Source organism: Anguilla rostrata, chromosome 9 (genome assembly GCF_018555375.3).
Source record: "Anguilla rostrata isolate EN2019 chromosome 9, ASM1855537v3, whole genome shotgun sequence".
In the NCBI taxonomy this organism is placed as follows: Eukaryota; Metazoa; Chordata; class Actinopteri; order Anguilliformes; family Anguillidae; genus Anguilla; species Anguilla rostrata.
In genome coordinates, this window is record NC_057941.1 from 42104179 (window position 1) to 42122187 (window position 18009).

Consider the following 18009-nt stretch of genomic DNA (forward strand, 5'->3'; position numbering starts at 1 on the left):
ATTTCTGAACTATACGAGTGACCGCACGTGACCCTGTGGAGTGACCGTTTGGTGGTAACCAACCAATCATCTTCTGTGCGGCGTGTACGGGCGTTGGTTGCTAACTACCCGCTTTTAAATTCATGGGGTGGCACGCGACATCTGTAACCTTTCATTACATTACATTACATTCATTTAGCAGACGCTTTTATCCAAAGCGACGTACAAAAGTGCATTTTCATGATCGTAGACAACTGCTGAACACGGGTTCAGTAAGGTACAATTACTTATTTTGTAAAGCTATTTCTAGCCGAGAACAAAGAACACTATCCTGGTCTAACATCTGCAAAGCCAAACTAGGCAGAAGAATAAGCTAGAGTATTAGGACAAATACAATTTACCAAGAAGTGCAGGGATGGGGCAACATGTAACAAGTGACAGGAAAAAGGGTTTTTTTTTTTTTTTTTAATATATATATATATATACACAGCGTGGTGGTGGTTATTCTAGGTATAGTCTGAAGAGATGAGTCTTCAGGCCACGGCGGAAGATGGATAGTGAGGGGGAGGTTCGGAGAGGGACGGGGAGTTCGTTCCACCACTGGGGAGCTAGGGTGGAGAAGCTCTGTGATCCCTTTGGGCGGGTGGGAGGGGTTACAAGGCGCCCTGCTGCCGCAGAGCGGAGTGGTCGAGCAGGCACATAGAATTGAGTCATGTCCTGCAAGTAGATAGGGGCTGTCCTGTTGGCGGCCACACGCCGCACGTTCCGCCCCAGCCCCAACGCAGACCCGTTTTTACGCGCACGCCGCAGAAATATGAAACAGCGCTAAGAGGGGACTCGGATTGATCGTACCTGAATGGGACTCGCTTAGCAGCAGGCAGCAGCTCTGCGTCAGGCGGGAAAACAAATGGCTTCCGAGCCGGACCGCTCAAGGACTCGGACACTTTCCCCAGTGTCCCCGCTTCTCCTGTCCCAGGCCATTTGCTCAGCGATAATTCCCATCAGTCGATTGGCTGAAACTTACAGGTTATTTACCCAGAAGTCCCCGTTAAGTCTAAATGAAATGTATATTTGAGTGTTAGCTTTAAAAGAACTTAACCAAGCGAAATGCTGTGAAGCATTTAAATTGGTCCTGTGAGAGATTCTGTTCTGTTGGGTTTTTAAATTATATAGCACACCAAATTACTGCTATTGTTAGTCCTGACTGGATTGGTCCTGTTTAATGTATTAATAGAGTTAAGATGATGGATAGGCAGGGCAAGCTCTTTAAGGCAGTTTGCTAGCACTGTGAGTGTCGGAGTGGAGTGGAGTGGACCTGGCAGACCACCTTTAAAACCATGTCCGGTGATTAGAATCTCAACAAAAGGAGGTCGTGCTTAGCTGGACATTAATACTTATTTATGTTTATCTGTCCCCTACGGGGCTGGTGTAGTGGACATTTTGTCCTTTGTCTGCTGAGGAAAGTAAAGGTATGCTGGTGCTGAAGAAAGCAACATAATATCCTCCTAATGAAATCACTTCAACATCAGTTAGAGACCCCCAGTGGCCAGAGGGCAAATATTAATGTCTGGAAGCTTGTGACTTGGCTATGTGAGCAGTTAATCCTGCATATGAGCAGTTAATCCTGTGTATGAGCAGTTAATCCTGTGTATGCACAGTGCGTTATTCACTGCATGCCATTGTTATCGTCCATTTTCCTGAGTGTTCTTAAAAGCTATTATTCAAGTGCCACAAAATGCAATGTAAATTGCAGCAGATTGGAAGTAGCCTAATTACAGTGACTTATCCCTTGACCAGTTGCATTTTCATTGATTATGGGTGTAGTTTTTTTTTTTTAAACCATATGTCTGTTAAATTTGACTGAAAACCTTGCTCACTTCATTTGGGAGTATTCAATATTGTAAATGTAAATAGAGGCCACTGTATTGACTATGCGCTATACCAAGTCTGTTTGTGTTCCATGCTATTCCCCTGGTATTTAACAGAATCCTGACAATAGTAGGTGAAACAATGCTAATCATGGCCATCCTCACACTGACCTGTGCTGCCACCGCACCTGTAAGTTCTTACTGTAAAAGAAAGTGGGGGTTTTTTTGCCGCTCTGTTTGTTTGTTTGTTTCTTCGCGCCCCTTGAGTTCAATCGAAGCGGCGCGTCTGGCAACGCGGCGCTCGCCCGCCGCTAGCGCGACCGGTCCAAGTGTTGTGTCTGCTCCCCGTGTTTGTTTTCCACCCAGCAGCATCTGGGCGTCCTGGCACCGCGTTCCCCTGCGCTAGCAATTAGCCTCTCGACTGGGACGCTCGCTTCCGCGCGGTCCCCGGCTCGGAGACGGAGCGGGAAAAGGCGCGTAGACCGAGCAGCTGTTCGTTAGCGTTAAACTGACGCTTGGTGCAGGTGGCTCGAAGTCTCTGGGCGCCAGACAGCACATGATCCCTCGCAACAGGAAAACGGGCGCGCGCGCCGTCCCAGGGTACCCTGCACCATGTGCTCCGGGGCTGGAGGCCGTTAATTTAGGGGTGACCCGGCTGATCGTTCCGTAATCAAGTCAAATTTGTATTTGCATGACAAGTACATCTGGCCGGTTTCAGCCAGCATTTCCGTAGACCATATGGAAGAATAATCATGTTCATCCATGCGCACGTGGACCAAAAAGAAGGTTTTCTAAGGAGCAGTTTTTCTTCCACCGGGGGAAATGGCAGACAGCTGTTACAGACATCTTGTCAGCACCGTGTCCTCGAGACCTGGTGTGGCCCAGCTTTGCTGGGGGGGGGGGGGGGGGGGGGGGGGGGGAACTGTCTGCTCTACAGCCATGGTGGCCTTCCCCCCCTGAGCACCGTTGCCACAGTAACACAGAACACTTTATCAAATTATAAACCTTCCCTCGCTCAGGTTGCAGTTTGGTGGAATCCTCTTCCTACTATTTAAGCAAACTGTTCCAGGCACTCCGCTCTCTTGCAGGGTGCTCAAATGAGAGCCTGTTGAGATGAGCGTGTGTGTGTTTGCCTGGGGAGGGGGGGAGGGGGGCCTACTGTGCTTCAAACTGCCCAATCCCATTCCCTAACCATAGCGTTAAAACATTTGCCACTCTTTCCGTAATAGCCCTAATAGGCGGGCTTTCTGGCTGAGCAAATAAAGTCTTCTCCACTGCTGCGAGGCTTGGTATGAACCGAGCCTCGGCAATTAGTTACACATCGTGTTACGTGTCACGCCTAGAGTGCCGGAGCTTGGTCTCAGCCGAGGAGTATTTAATGAGGAATATTAAATGAACGTGTTTAATGGCGTGCGCCAGTTTTAGACGCCACCCCGGCGAGGGGTCCTGGTGTGCCGCCGTTCAGGCAGTTTTGTGGACAGCCAGCTCTCCACAGTCAAATTAGTCATTCTCCTCTCCGCTGCAAAGCCCAGCCCCAGAGGCGTTGGAGCAATTCCATTTTCAGTAATACGCGGATATAAATGAATAAATGCTGGCTTACCTGTTTTTTATTGGGTTTTTTTTTCCTTTTGTCATGACGTTTTTCAACTGGATATTAGATTCAGGCAGACCCTGTCGTGCTGTGGCATATGAACACTGTAGAAATTTTGGTCAGTGATGTTTCAGTGACATATATATATATGTGTGTGTGTGTGTGTGTGTGTGTGTGTGTGTGTGTATGTGTATACATATATATATTATAACGGATGTTGTGAGAGACTCTGGTAACCTGCATATAAGGGTCATATTTCTGAAATGATGGCATATTACTAAATCCTTTTGATCTTTTTGAGGATTGTTGGATTTACCATTCCGGAGGTTAGAAATTGAACGGAAATACAGATCGTCAACTTTTTCCACGGAAATCCTAGAAATTGAAAAACTTTTTCACTTTCGGTAATTTGGTCGTTCTGTGTGCGCACACGTCCAGAATTCTGTGCATGTTGTCTGTCCGCTAATTATTTTCACTGTGGAACCACCGCTATCGCTCGCTGTTCCTTAGCAACTGTGGGAAATGATATGCATTTGTTGAGAAGGCAGCACGGGGTGTTAGCAGAGCTGGAGGGCAGATGTCTCTCACTTCACACGCTGTCTCTAACCGCTGGTATATATCAGGCACATCGGAGCACTTTCTCTCTTGCAAACAGTCTGGCGAATTTTGTCCCTTCGTTCCCTGCACCCGCCACGGTGGCCTTCTTGGGCCGAGCCGCATTCGCGCAGGCTGGCCGGTATCAGCCTCCCATGGTGCATCGGGGTTTTTCGGCTTTGGCGGCACCATACGGGACCAGAGCCGCCCGCGGGCGAAACGTCCGGCAGCCTTAATTAGCGGCTCGGAAACAAACACGATCGTTTGTTAACGCCCTGGGGTTCGACGAGGCATCAACGAAAGAGGGACGGTGGGGGGGGGGGGGGGGAAAAGCACTTTTTATCTTTACGCCCGAAAAATGGATTATTTTACCTCCGCTGTCGCGTCAGCCGCAGCGAAACGAAACGTGGCGCTGAGAGAAATCGAGCTGGAGCCCGGTGCCGTGTTTCACCGTAGCCCGTGCTGCGTGGGTCCAGCGAGAGTTATGTCTCTCGTGTGTGTGTGTGAGTGTGTGTGTGAGTGTGAGTGTGTGTATATGCGTGTGTGCGCGTGTGTGTGAATGTGTGAGTGTGTGAGTGTGTGTGAGTGTGTGTGCGTGTGTGCGAGTGTGCGAGTGTGTGTGTGGGTACGTGTGTGTGTGTGGGTACGTGTGTGTGTGAGTGTGTGTGAGTGTGTGAGTGAGTGTGTGTGTGTGTGTGTGAGAGTAAGTGTGTGTGAGTGTATTCTCTGCTGCGTACTGACAGGATAATTAAGTTTGTTGCCGCGGCTGAAGCGTGTGAGCCGCTCTCGGACGGGTCTATTGAGCCGTCATTATCCCGGGGTGACTGTAGCACGCTTTTCACACACTGTCCAGATGCATAACATCACAGGTGGTGTCAGCCGTGAGAACTGGAATTTGGTTAGCAGGCACACACACACACACACACACTTTCTCTCTCTCATTCTCTCTCGCTCTCTCTCATCACATTCATATCATGCGTGTTGCGCTGGCCTTTGGTTTCTGACTCCCTCATTAATCAACACAACGAGGAGCCGTCAGAACCCAGCTACAAATCAGGATTGCCGTATCCTGAAAGAATAAACGTTCCTCACTTCCAGAAGCTTCTATTAAAACTTAATAAGTGTTGAAATGTATTCCCAACGGAAGTAGTTTGCCACGCTTTGTGCTGAGTTCTCTCCGTATCTTTTCCAGAATGGCACAGATTACGGATACCTGGTGCGGCAGAACTCGGAGTTGCTGCGGGCACTGGACGAGCTGGAGAAGACTTGTGCGGCTCTGAAGGAAGAGAATGGCCTTCTGGTGAGGGCCTCGAACAGATCACCTTCACAGCTGGACGATATTATATACTATTATATATATATATGTTATAATATAATTATTTGTAACAGGCGGTGCACTCTTGCCCCTTTATTTTAAAGGCACAGTTCGATTCAGGTGTAATCTCCAAGTGTTGGAATAGCATATAATGGTTTATGCAGTAGTGACTGAGCTGTTCGCATTCTCATGAGCTTGACAGGTGTAAGGAAACGACGGAGCCCTTCCTTTTGCCAGTGGTGTAGATGATGGTTTGATGATGTCACCCACCGTAGCGTTGGTTGTGCGGTGCACGCTGTGGGCCCCCCGAGGTTGTAACGGTCTTTGTTTTTGGTGGTGACCAGCGCAAGAGCAGCTCCCCGGAGACGGAGGAGAAGGTGAAGAGGCTGAAGAGGAAGAACGCCGAGCTGGCCGTCATCGCCAAGCGCCTGGAGGACAGGGCTCGCAAGCTGCAGGAGGCTAACCTCAAAGTGGTGAGCGAACGTTCGCCCCTCCTCCACCCCGCCTCCACCGGCCCAGTAACGAGGAACACCCCGGAGACCGCTTACCTCACTTTGACTAGTCCATGTTTGTTGTATTTACTGTAACATCGTTGTCATCTACATGGAGACTGAGGTAGTCACATTTTGTGACAGAGGCCAAAATGTGCTTGAGCCTCAGTTGAGTGTACAAATCTTGCATATTGCATATCTGGCTGTGAAGTAGTTTAAAAAGTGAACCTGAAGTCGTGATAAAATATATTTTAACATTCTGTGATTATCTGATTATAAATGTATGCTTGGTCCATTAATTCATTATCAGTCAATGAAAATTGTTATAGCATTATTTTTGCTGTGATGTTGTTGCATAACGTAGCTGTTGTGGACAGCGTAGGTTTTCCAGAGGGAATTGCACCAGCAGTAAAGCTCTTATCTGAGACCTGAATCCTTCAAACGTCAGTTGAGAGAAAATTCTGGAAACCGGTGAAGTGAAACAACAGAAAACGCCTATGAATGAATGGATCCACTGTTTTGCTGAATAAATCCAGATTTTCAGGTGGCTGGAAGGATGGATGGCTTTGATGGTTTATGGTAAGCTAAGAGTAGGGCTTTCCCTTCCAGCAAGGAAGTTAAAAGCAACACAGTTATACAAGCATCCAAGCAACCGTTTCTGGTTGAATCCCAGACCAGGCAAAACTCTGACAGGCTGATTACATCTGCGTCCCTTCTGACTTCGAAAGTTGATTTGTTGATGATCCAAGAACACATGTAGTCCATAAAGCCACTTCAGTGGGGGACAGTCATGTGACACGATCCTGGCATGGCAGTAGTTGCTGGGAAACCGTTTCAGGGCGCCTGCTTTCCCAGGGAAAGACAGCCGGCTGACAGGAAAAGGGCCCTTCCAGCCCTGGTCAGTGGGAGCGTACCGGCCGGTCAGCCTCCCGTGACAGCGCCAGTCTCTGCCCGGGCACCCTCGCGGGCTGGCGAGGCCTCTCTTCAGACGGCCAGTGGGGAAACGGGGGGGGGCAGCAGCGCCGCCTCTTTCTGCCCCACTTCCTCCCGTCTTTCACTGGAGCGAGGGGCCGCGGCGAAATCGATGGGAGAGCGCGATCGATGAGCTCCCCGGCGCTCCGAATTCCACCCAGCCATTGTTTCTGAGCTTGCCGAGGCTGACTGGCGCTGGGGATGACCTCGATTTTACTCCTTCCGCTGTTCAGAATGAATTTCACTTCAGAATGCATGAACCGTGGCCTCGTAGCTCCGCGGCTATAATGAGAAACCGTACTCCAGATTAGTTATTTCCATCCTGAAAAAGGTTTCCGTTTTTCTCTCTTCAAACATGAGGGAGAAGGGAAGGGGGGGCTGTCACAGCTGCTGAATTTGGGCCGGCTGGGTTTACAGTGTGCTGCCGTTTATAGCGTCGTAGCTGTGTGAGCGCTGTCCGGGGGGCAGAGTGCTGTGTGTTAACTCTCTCCCCCCGGTCTCATGTGTCCCCTCCCCGCAGGTGAACGCGCCCATCCCGATGAAGGCGGGGGCGGTGGAGCAGTACAAGCGGGCCTTCGCCCGGCAGCGGGCGCGGGACCTGGCCCAGCACGCCGACACCCTGCTCTCCAAGGACAAGGAGATCGCCGCCCTGCAGCAGGAGTGCAGGGAGCTGCAGGCCCGGCTCGGCACCGGGAAGGTACCCCATCCCATCATCCTCCGCTGTCACGTCTAAGGAAACCTTCTTCTTCTTCTATGGTTTTCCTACAGTTTTTCCCATTCCTTGCAACTACCACCTGCACTGCCTTTCCAAACTCCACTCAAGTGTGCCAGTGACTGCAGTCACCATTTCCTGTCATTACCTGGAATGGTGCTGTCGTTAGTACCACTCAGCTGCACCCATATGCACAGCAGGAACATTATCATCAAATGTGGTGTACAATAAAAATGTTGAAGACCGTTATCTGGAGATGAAACGGGTTGCGGGTTCAAATTCCAGGCGGGGCACCTCTTGGGTTCGCTTGATCGTGTCGCTCAAATTGAATTGCTTTAGTAAATATCTAGCTGTGTGTATGGACAGGGCACAAAATCTGAGCTCCCCTGAATAGCTATGTCCGCTGTGCAAATTAACCGATGATTGGACTCGGCGTTTCTGATTCGTTGCTTCCTTAAACTGGCTGTTTGTGGAGATGCGTTTCTGTGTGCACCAGTCCGCCCTCATTAAGTGCCTAATCACCAGACTAATGGGAAACTTGGTGAACTTTCCAATTACGCTGTTCCTTTTGTAATTAGCGAATGCCACATTCTTGTCTCGGATCCAAATTTAGGTGTTGCTCATCTCATCAAGCGCTCACCCTCTGCCATTCAGTACGCTTTGTCCTCTCTCGCCCTCTGCTGGACACACAAGCTACTGCAGCGGTCCCCCCCATTATCGTAATGCCACCGCATTAGCCGCGAGTACCAGGGATTGGCAGCGATTTATTTCAAGCTCAGGCATGCGTTTACTTATTTATTTATTTATTTGTTTGTTTGTTTGTTTATTTGTTAAATCTCATTCGACGTGGATTGGAACATCTGTGGCCGCGGTTACGTAACCGTAGACCGTTTGCCACAGCTGGAGCCCCTCCGGTCCGGCCTGACTCATCGGTGCCGCACGTGGCGCGGCTAAAGACGTAAGCCGCGCGTGACCTCGGCCTCAAAGAACAAGGCCCGGTTTCGGCTGCGCGCTTTTACCGCCAAACTCGGAATGCTCTCGCCTCCCGTTACCGACTGCTTTGTGTGTAGCGCTGGCTGAGTGGTACGGTTTTAGGATATTATGATATGTAATGTAACCGTATTACTGGTGTGTGCCTGTGAGCACCAGAGGTGGAAAATCCAGGTTCGGATCTTAAAAGTCCTCCCCTGTATTTTGTTCCGGTCACCTGGATTTGCTAATTGGCGCACTTCTTCAGTCAGGAGGTACGACTCATTAGTGAAATCAGCTGGTTGAGTTCTCAGGGTGGAAGAAACACTTGGCAGGGCTTTTACTTTCTGACACCTGGACTTTCAGCCTCTGCTTATTAGTGTCTTTCCAAAGGAGATGAGATGTCCAACGTATACTTTTGAGAATACATGAACATGTACAGCTGGTATTTCACCAGAGCAGTTCAGAGTGAATGTCTTGCTGAAAGATTACTTGGAGTCCCTCCTGGAATTTGACCATTCCATCCACAAATCCAAATACAAAATTCTACTATCTAGACCTACAAACAAAACGTCTCTACATTTTGTTGGTTATAATATGTGATAAATGCTCTAGTAGTACATGTTGTTGTAGTACTGAAGCATTTCATTTCCTGTGACATTATTTAGTCTACTTATTTCCCACGACCAGTGAGTTGCCACCTTATCGAAAATCAGAAGTTAGGCTGTATTTTGTACAGCTGCTCTCCATGTCTCCTAAAAACTAAATAAGTTCAAATGAGCAGAATGGTAGAATTCACACATTCAATTAGCGTCCACTAGATGGCCAACAAGCATATGCCATTGGAGCTCCTGCAGCTCACGTAGGGGGTGATCTGGGCCAACTCGCACGCATAATGAAAGCAGCAGATTGGCTCTCGGTTCGGAGTGAGGTCACCGCTCTCTGGAGCAACAGAGACGGCATTGTGTGCGTACATCAGCGTTGCAAATGAGTGGAGTCCGGTCAACTCATTCTGCTCATTTAGTTCCTAATAGATTATTGATCAACAAAGCTCATTGGTAAGCTCCCTGAAGTATACACAGAAATGGTCTAAGTCTGCTGTAGTTAACCATTTCCCCTCAAGTCTTTCAAGAGTGGGTTTCTTTGGAATGTTTTTTTCTGTGTTCTAGAACATGGCTTTCAGTTACCAGCAGTGGTTGTTACTGTTCATCAGCATTAGAATGTTCTGTTAACATTGTGATCACATATTTGTGATCTTACAGCTCAAAGGGTTAATTATTTACAGACATGCCCAGCAGCAGAACTGCTCTCCGTTCACCACAGTGCAGTAGTACACCACCCCCCCCCCCCCAGCTCCAGATGAGGCAGCTGCGTGTCCATGATTGGCCAGTTTAATTGGGTGGTTTGATGTGAGAGGGATCTTTAATGGGTCCCGAAGATACTGCATGTAAAACCCTGAGGCCATTGAATGCTCTATATTGATGTATTGACATATGTTGGGGGTGGCAAAACAGCCCATTCCAATGTTTGGACCAGGAGCATTAGTGGTAATTACATTCATAGTTATCTGCTGTTCAAAAATGGAGATGCAGATGTGAATAATTTCAATCAAATGCTTATTAAATTTTGAAAATGAATCCCACTTATGTTCAGTGTCAGTTTTTGTTGTTCTATGTGTGCGGTGGGGGAGCCATTATAACTACCACTAGATGTAGATGTGTCTGTGCTGAATGATCCTAAAAATCTGATTCTTCTGTCCATCCATTGGTCTGTAGTCTTTGGCTCGGTGCACTAAAAACCTACTTTGGCTAATACCATACAGCGTATAGCTACAGATAATTTTACATTTTCTCGTCTGTCACAAATGATGTCTTTGGTGTGGTAATGTACCATTTTAAAGTTTATTTGGGGAAGTTGTGGAGCTTTTCTGTCTACACAGACAGAAACTCCCAGAATTAAAACCAGCCTCCTTTATTTTTATCCTTACCACTTTCCCATGCTAATGAGATGCCCTGTTTTTATTTTTTCTTTAACACGCGCTCAAACTTACCGTAAGGCTAGACAACCATTTTCTCTGAGCCAATAATAAAAACATAAATATTTAACAGCTCGGGGAAGGCACTTGTAATCTCACATCAAAGGCAGGTTGGAGGACTGAACAAGGCCAGGCTATGATGGAGCTCCTGGCTGCGCTGCACACAGTAGGAATGGTGCAGTACCATAGAGTTTGGGTTGTAATTATATGATGGTGAAAAGCTTTTAGGCTGCAGGCACACATGCATTGTTTGTGGAAAGGGATCTCTGCATTTTGTCTATGGTGCCACAGTTTTGGTGTTCTGGGGTATCCCCCCATCCCCGCCTCTCCGTGACTCCCATGCGATCCTCTCGCCCTCCACAGGGTTCCCCCAGCCCCTCCGGGGTCCCGGAGTTCGAGCGCCTCCTGCGGGAGTCCCAGAAGGAGGTGCTGAGGCTGCAGAGGCAGCTGTCCGTGTCGTCCTGCAGAGAGCCGTCCGTCGCCAGGAGCGACAAGGACAAGGTGTGTCCCAGCTCTGCTCTTCACTCACCCCCACACAGCACGGCACGGCACAAACACACACACATGCACATCACACCCCACAACCCCACAACACACACGCACACACCACACACACGACAACACACACACACGCACAATCACACACACACAGACACCACACACGCACACGCACACACATATAAGCACACACACTCACGCACACACACAAACACACACACACACACAGACACACACACACGCACACACACGCACACACATATAATCACACACGCACACACACACACACACACACACACGCACAATCACACGCACACACACACACACACATACACGCACGCACACACCCACACACACGCACGCACACACACACACACACACACACACACTTGCACATGCACAGCACATACAGCACACATGCACACCGCACACTCACACACACACATCACACACACACACACAACAACAACACACATGACACCACATCACACTACGCGCACACACCCACGCACACATGTACACACACGCACGCACGCACACACACACACTGTCCTCTCTTATCTCCACAGGCCACACAAGCTTATTGCTGACAAACCCAGTCTCCTTTCAGAGTTTTCCCACACAAAGCTCCTGAGCTTTCAGCAGTGTATAGGGACCGTGACGATGCACCGTCACGTGCAGCACAACCCAGGATGCTCTGTGGTCCCCACGGAGGATAATTGGGATTCAGTCGGGAATTCCAGCAGGACAGTTTTATCCCAGTAATTGTCCTCAGTGACCGCAGCATAAGAACTGGTGACCGTGTGGCCGCCAAAGAGAATCAGCGGGGACGGAATAGGTCGTTTTTTTCACACGAGGGGACAGCTGGAGGATTATCGATATGGAATTTGGTTCTGTGCATCAGGAAGCTTAGTGTAATGTTTACATTGGCGCGGACAATGTTTTACAGCGTTATATAATCACACGCTGCCTATGCAAGTAAGCTGTTGCAAGGCGTAATGAGATGACTCCTGCTCCAGGACTTTGGCTGTTAAAGGAGGCGTAAGGAGTTTAGCAGCTCCCCGTTAGCTGCAACCTGCGCGGTGTTTTCTTGCCGCGTGGTCGTCGCTAATATAATTTGGGGCAGTCGCGTATACAGTTCAAAAGTGCCTTCTTTCGTGACTTATAGTGTGCATTTCTTTGGGAAAATTGGCCCTTTTTTCTGTTAAAACAGTGAGTCGCTCAGAAGCTTAGCGGCCTGGCCGGTAATCTGTCGTTTGTGAGGGCGGCGCAGGCGTGCTGAGAGGGGGGGCCGTGTCGTATGCATGCTAATCCCCTCTGACAGCGGAATGGTACAGCCCGGTAAATCCTCTCTCAGTTGCCGTGGCAGCAGCAGCGAGAAGGGTTCGTACGGTAGCTGAGACTTCGGCCGCACCGAAGACTTTTCTAGCACTCCTGCTGTGGATTACCGGGGGCCCGGGAAAAAGTCTTCACGTTGCCACGAATCGCGGGACAGGGGTAGGTCACTTTCCTTCCTCCGCGTTGGGGTCTGTGATTCGGTGCGGTGTGCGGTTTCGTGTCGTGCTCGCTGTCAAAACCCCACGTTAAGCGTGCTTTTCAAGCAAGATATCAGTGCAAACAAAAGCGAACTGAAACGGTGCAGTTCAAGAATCATGTGCCGTGTAAGCTTTCTGCCAAAACTGACGGGAGGTGTAATTGAACCAGACAGCAGAAAGCAGTCACAGCAATGATGTTATTCAGGCTCCAGTGTGTCCGCGTTCGCTCCTTATCCAGTTCGTACATCCTGTATGTACGGGGACGTCCGGGTCACTGCAATAACGTGAACGTCCTGTACGTACAGGATTTTTTTTTTTACTGGATTCAGACTAGTTAGTTTGAGTTTGGTGGTTACCAGAACTGACCTCTGTGCTGTTGAAGTGCATTTTAGCTAAACCCTGATGTTCTGACCTGTGCTCGCTGGCTGAGTACAGTGTGTTCAGGTTGTGCAGCTGCCAAAAGGACAGGGCCTGGCAGAGTGACAGCATCAGGCACACACCGTCTGTCTGTCTGTCCGTCTGTCACAGACAGAGGAATTCTGCAGACCAGTTTGACGGCAGGAGAGCGTTGCTCTGCTGTTTGATGCTGCGGCATCGATATGCATTAAAAAAAAACCGTACAGCCGGGCCAATCCACTAAGGTGCTTTTAAAAGAAGTGATCCAGTTACCCGCTTCAGCAGCGCACGGGGATTACCGCAATGTGCTTACGGCGTTCGCCGCCCGCTTGGGGACCTGTGTTAGCCTGCGCCGTCCGGTGAGGGCCCGGACCGTGGCCCCGGGACGCGCACCGTACCCCTGCCCCCCCCCCACCGCACCTGGGCAGGACGCCCCAGCGCGTGTCGCCGGGGCAGGAGAAGTCAGGCTGGTTTGCGGTGCGTGGACCCAGGGGGCCCCTGGGCGGGAGGGGTGAGAGGCCCGGTTCTGTAATACGGGCTGTGTGAGGGAACCAGGCCCAGCAGAGCTCGGGCCCCTCGGCCATCACTTTCACCTGCACACTACAGTCCGAAAAACTCCCTCCCCTCAACTCAGCTCCCCTCCTCTCAAACAGAGGCCCGTATGAGCTCGTCACCTCTGGGGCTGCCCCCCTCGCCAGCTGAGGACGACCCCTCCAAACCCACCCCCCAGGATCACGGTTCGCTGATGCGGTGGGGGCGGGGGGACGCTGCTGGGCTGGGGGTTTAGCCTTTGAGTGTAGCAATAAGATCAGTGCAAGGGGCGGGGTTAAAGGTGATATTTTTAAACTCTGCAGAGAGGGGCGCTGGCTTACACGAGTGAACCCCCTCACAGGTGACAAGCCCCGCCCCCGCTGACCTCTTCATCTCGTTACTGGGCCGTGACCCCGGGGGCATAGCGCCGAAAATAGAACCACACAACTCCTAACCGTGTGAGCCTAAGCGGAAGGAGATGGGATCCCGCTCCCACGCTAGGCGCTAATGCCCTTACAGGTGTCAGGTCAGCACTCTCAGCCCCTCTAATGGGGCAGTCAATGGCAGAGCTGAGTTGTGCTGACTGGACATCTTTCTGGATGGAAAAGTGAAAGAGATGGGGGATGGAGTAAATTCACAGCTGTCTGTGGGATAGAATTTTAAGTTTTAATTTGTCTTTATATTTGTGGATGTGTGTATACTATACACTAATATGCAGTTTTCTTAGCCTTTACATTCTGTACTCTTGATACGTAAGGAAACTGGACCTGTAAATACAACTTCATAAGTAAAGGAACATGTACTGAATGAATAGCTAATGTGTCTACCCCATCACATCAAAGGCCTCTAAAGTTGTTCTAGTGCCACTTTCACCTGATGACACTCTCTTCTAAGACCTTGCAGAGTTGCTTGGTTAAAGGCCCTTACAGCTTTTCTAACATATAAAGTTTTCATGTTCTAATGGAGCAGTGCAGGAACATTTAAAATGTCCCTGACCATTCCCACAGCAGGGTACAATCTAGAATGTTCTTTAAGTACGCTTGATGAGCTTGTGCAGATCATTTTTGGGTCTGAAGTTGTAAATAAGCTCTTACTCCTGTACAAAAAAGTATAATTTTGTTTCAGGGTATTCACTGAAACCGGACTGTTGCGTCCCCTCTAGAAAAAAGTGGTGATTGTTTTATTTTTAGGCACGCTAATATGAAAAACTAGTTCAATATTTACCTCATCACACCTCCCCTAAAGAGCATGTTCCCCTCTTGTTAGTCTCACTATCAATATGATCAGCATGGCAGATGATGTGATTGGTGTGTCTCTCCCTCCCGCCCCTCCCAGGCGGCACCGGAGACCCCTTTGCCTGCAGTGGATGAAGCCCCAGCCCGGAGCGAGGAGGCTCGGGGTGAGGAGGAGGAGAAGGAGGAGCAGGGGGCGCCAGTGAGCCCGGAGCCCGCAGTCTGCCTCCCCAACGCGGACCAGTCTGAGGAGCAGCGGCTGCAGCTGCTGGTGAGAGCTCCTCCCCCTTCTCAGCTGTCACTCAACTCCACTCCGTTACTCACCCCGAGCACTGCGCTAAGAGGGGCGGGGCCACCGTGTCGCTGAGGTCACTGGGTGTGGTTTCCGCTGAATTCTCCAGCGCCTCCGCAAGCATTGGAGAGAAATCTATAAACCCTCAGACTTACATCTCCGTAACATTGTGTTGAACCATTCAGTAAATATGTGTGCAATTAAACAAAATTGGTATTGTGTAGTCATGTGTTCACCAGGTCAGGTATAGCCTGTATCATGTGAATACCACAGCTGGCCACATCCCCCTCCACTGGCTGTTAACCTGGGGGAAACCCTGCTTGTGCATAGATCTGGATCTAGAGACCTGGAACACAAGTGAATAATGGTTTCAAGATGCCCAACTGTGGATATTGTTTATTGGCATGAGGCAACTTTCTAAGAATGAAGGCCTGGTAACTTCAGCAGAACTGCCTTCACAACTGAGTCATGCTGCATTTAGTAATCTCAGTTATGCTCGAGCAGAAATTAACACGGCCAGTATTAAAGCACGCACAGTAACGGTCGTTAAATTAGTTAAACTGAGCTATTTTGAATACCGTACGATTATTATAATCACTTAGACGTATCTGGAGTTTGCCAAATACATATTGTCTCTGGATTGCATGAACAGAACTAGACAATAACACTTGTGCTGATTATTGCCCTGCAGTCACGGCGTATTGAGCCTCAGTGCTGCAGCCACCACACACCTGCAGGATTTAGGCAGCGGTCAGCTTTTAATTATCGATATTGCTCTTTCTGTTTCGCTCGGGAAACGCCGGCCCCTTCTAATCCGATTCTGGTCGGCAATTAGCCACTCTTCCCACCGCGTCCATATTCCAGTAATACCGTCTGTCGTTGTTTTCTGCATCTAACCACCCCAAAATAAGCAGATTTTTTCCCTCTTTGCTGAACTGCGTAAGCTGCGTTTAGAATAATTAAAGGATGCTAAGCTTTGTAATACCTTTGCTGGTGCCCTATCAAAAGGTCAGGACGAAAATTAATTTACCTTTTCGAACCAGACGAATTGAATTGTAGAATTTGTTGTGTGAAGAGCAAACAGTCTCTCGCTGTGGTAGCCAGTCTCTGACGTCATAGTTAATTTTATATTAATGTAAATAATTGAAGGTAATGAGAGGTTCTTATTTTAGTGCCGCGCTGTTTTCCAGGAAAGCGAGCTGTGCAAGAAGAGGAAAGAATGCGAGAACCTTGAGCACGAAGTAAGGAAACGGCAGAAGAGATGTCTGGATTTGGTAAGACGTCCTTTCTGCTGGAATGTGAGAGACATCCTGCACTTCCGGGTGCAGAATTGATCCCCTGCATGGCTTTTCACCTTGTGGTTTGCTTCAGTGTGCCAGAATACGAGTATTGGATTGGGTTTCACAGAACACATAACTATTCAATAAGAAATGATAAAGCCTTAACAAAATCCATTTGGTAATAGGCAGTTGTATTAAGTTTCTAAACAAATGAGTCACAGTACGTAATTTTACCAATGTTTCCACAAGTAATCGGCCTAATTTTTCCGGTTGCCAGATTTAGTTGTGCGCTCGTTGATGTCCATCGACTGCAGAATGTGAACTTTGTCGAGCCCCTAAGTTAAGCGTCTGGCGTGGTGTTGTGGGGCCTGGAGCCCCCCCGTGCTGACTGGGGCTGTTTGTCCCCTGACAGGAGAGCCGGCTCGAGGACGAGCAGAGCAGGAATGAGCGGTTAGAGGAGGAGGCCGACCGTCTGAGGGGGAAGGCACAGCTGCTCGACCAGGTGAGGCCGCTCCACCCTGAAGGAGACGCTCCCCTGCCTGAACGCACGGTGTATAAATGCTATGGTCCCCGTTAGGATGTTAGGATCTTCATCTTTGTTTGTGGACCTAATCACCTTCCTGGTCGGTGGATGCTGATTGTTTTTTTTTTTAGTCTTGAGTGTTTGGAAATTGCTGTGTCAAGTATGTGCTGGAATGTGCTATGCTTTAAGTATACATTTGGGAAGGGATTTGCCACGGAAAGAAATGGGTGTATAGAATTGCTGTTTGTGTGTATGCGTGCGTGTAGCATGTGTGCACGTGAGTATGTGTGTGTGCACGTGTTCGTGCAGGCAATGGGGTGCTCCTGTTCCTCCTAGTAGTAACTGACACCAACTCCCCCCACCCCCCACCCCCAAAATCCCCTCACCCCCAGGTCCAGGTTGAGAATGAGGTGCTGAGGGACGACCTCTCTGACGTGACCGCTCAACGCAATTCAGTGCTCGAGGAGAACCAGAGACTCCGCGCCAAACTGGAGAACCTAGAGCAGGTCCTAAAGGTACGCGCTGGCTCCTCCCTGGCCTGGGTGTCCAGTGGTGTGTCACCTGTGCGCGACGCTTCGTCTGCTTGTGTTTCACTGTGCTGTAATGGTCCACTGTGCTTCATAATACTGTACTGTCATCAGCTTCGATTATAATCAGCTTTTGGTTTGGCGATACCATATTTATGAATTTATTAATCCTGCTATTCTTTGGTACATCCGTCAATAATGCTGAAACTGTTGTAAGTTTTGAAGTAGCTGTTGGCTTATTACATATGATTTACATTTCTCTTATGCCGTTCTCCATCTCTCTCCCTCTCTCACTTATTTTCTTTTTCACCCTCTTTCCCTCCCTCCCTCTCTCTGACTCTCCCTCACACTCTCTATCTCCTTCTACTCCTCTCTCTCTCTCTTTCTCTACCCCTCTCTACCCTCCCTCTCTCTCTCTCCCTCTCCCTCTCTACCCCTCTCCCCTTCTCTACCCCTCTCCCTCCCCCTCTCTCTCTCAGCATATGCGAGAGGTAGCTGAGAGAAGGCAGCAGTTGGAACTGGAACATGAGCAGGCTCTGGCTATCCTCAAATTCAAGCAGGATGAGATCAAGCGGCTGCAGCGGGTGAGCCCTCTGTCCCGCCCTCAGTAGGGGTCTCTTCCCCAGCAGGGCACTGCGGGGAAGGACGCGGAGAGCATTAGGAACATTC

General features: G+C 49.4%; 1 protein-coding gene across 3 annotated transcripts in view; it reads left to right on the top strand.

The window, feature by feature from the left end:
* Positions 1–18009, top strand: part of LOC135263810 (peripheral-type benzodiazepine receptor-associated protein 1-like) — a 99144-nt gene that overhangs the window by 53566 nt on the left and 27569 nt on the right. For all 3 annotated transcript variants that reach the window (XM_064352219.1, XM_064352220.1, XM_064352221.1), the window contains exons 4-12: positions 5225–5332; positions 5692–5820; positions 7331–7507; positions 10890–11027; positions 14822–14989; positions 16201–16284; positions 16703–16792; positions 17206–17328; positions 17820–17924. In XM_064352219.1, coding sequence (XP_064208289.1) covers positions 5225–5332; positions 5692–5820; positions 7331–7507; positions 10890–11027; positions 14822–14989; positions 16201–16284; positions 16703–16792; positions 17206–17328; positions 17820–17924 — 1122 coding nt within the window. The remainder of the gene's footprint in view (positions 1–5224; positions 5333–5691; positions 5821–7330; positions 7508–10889; positions 11028–14821; positions 14990–16200; positions 16285–16702; positions 16793–17205; positions 17329–17819; positions 17925–18009) is intronic.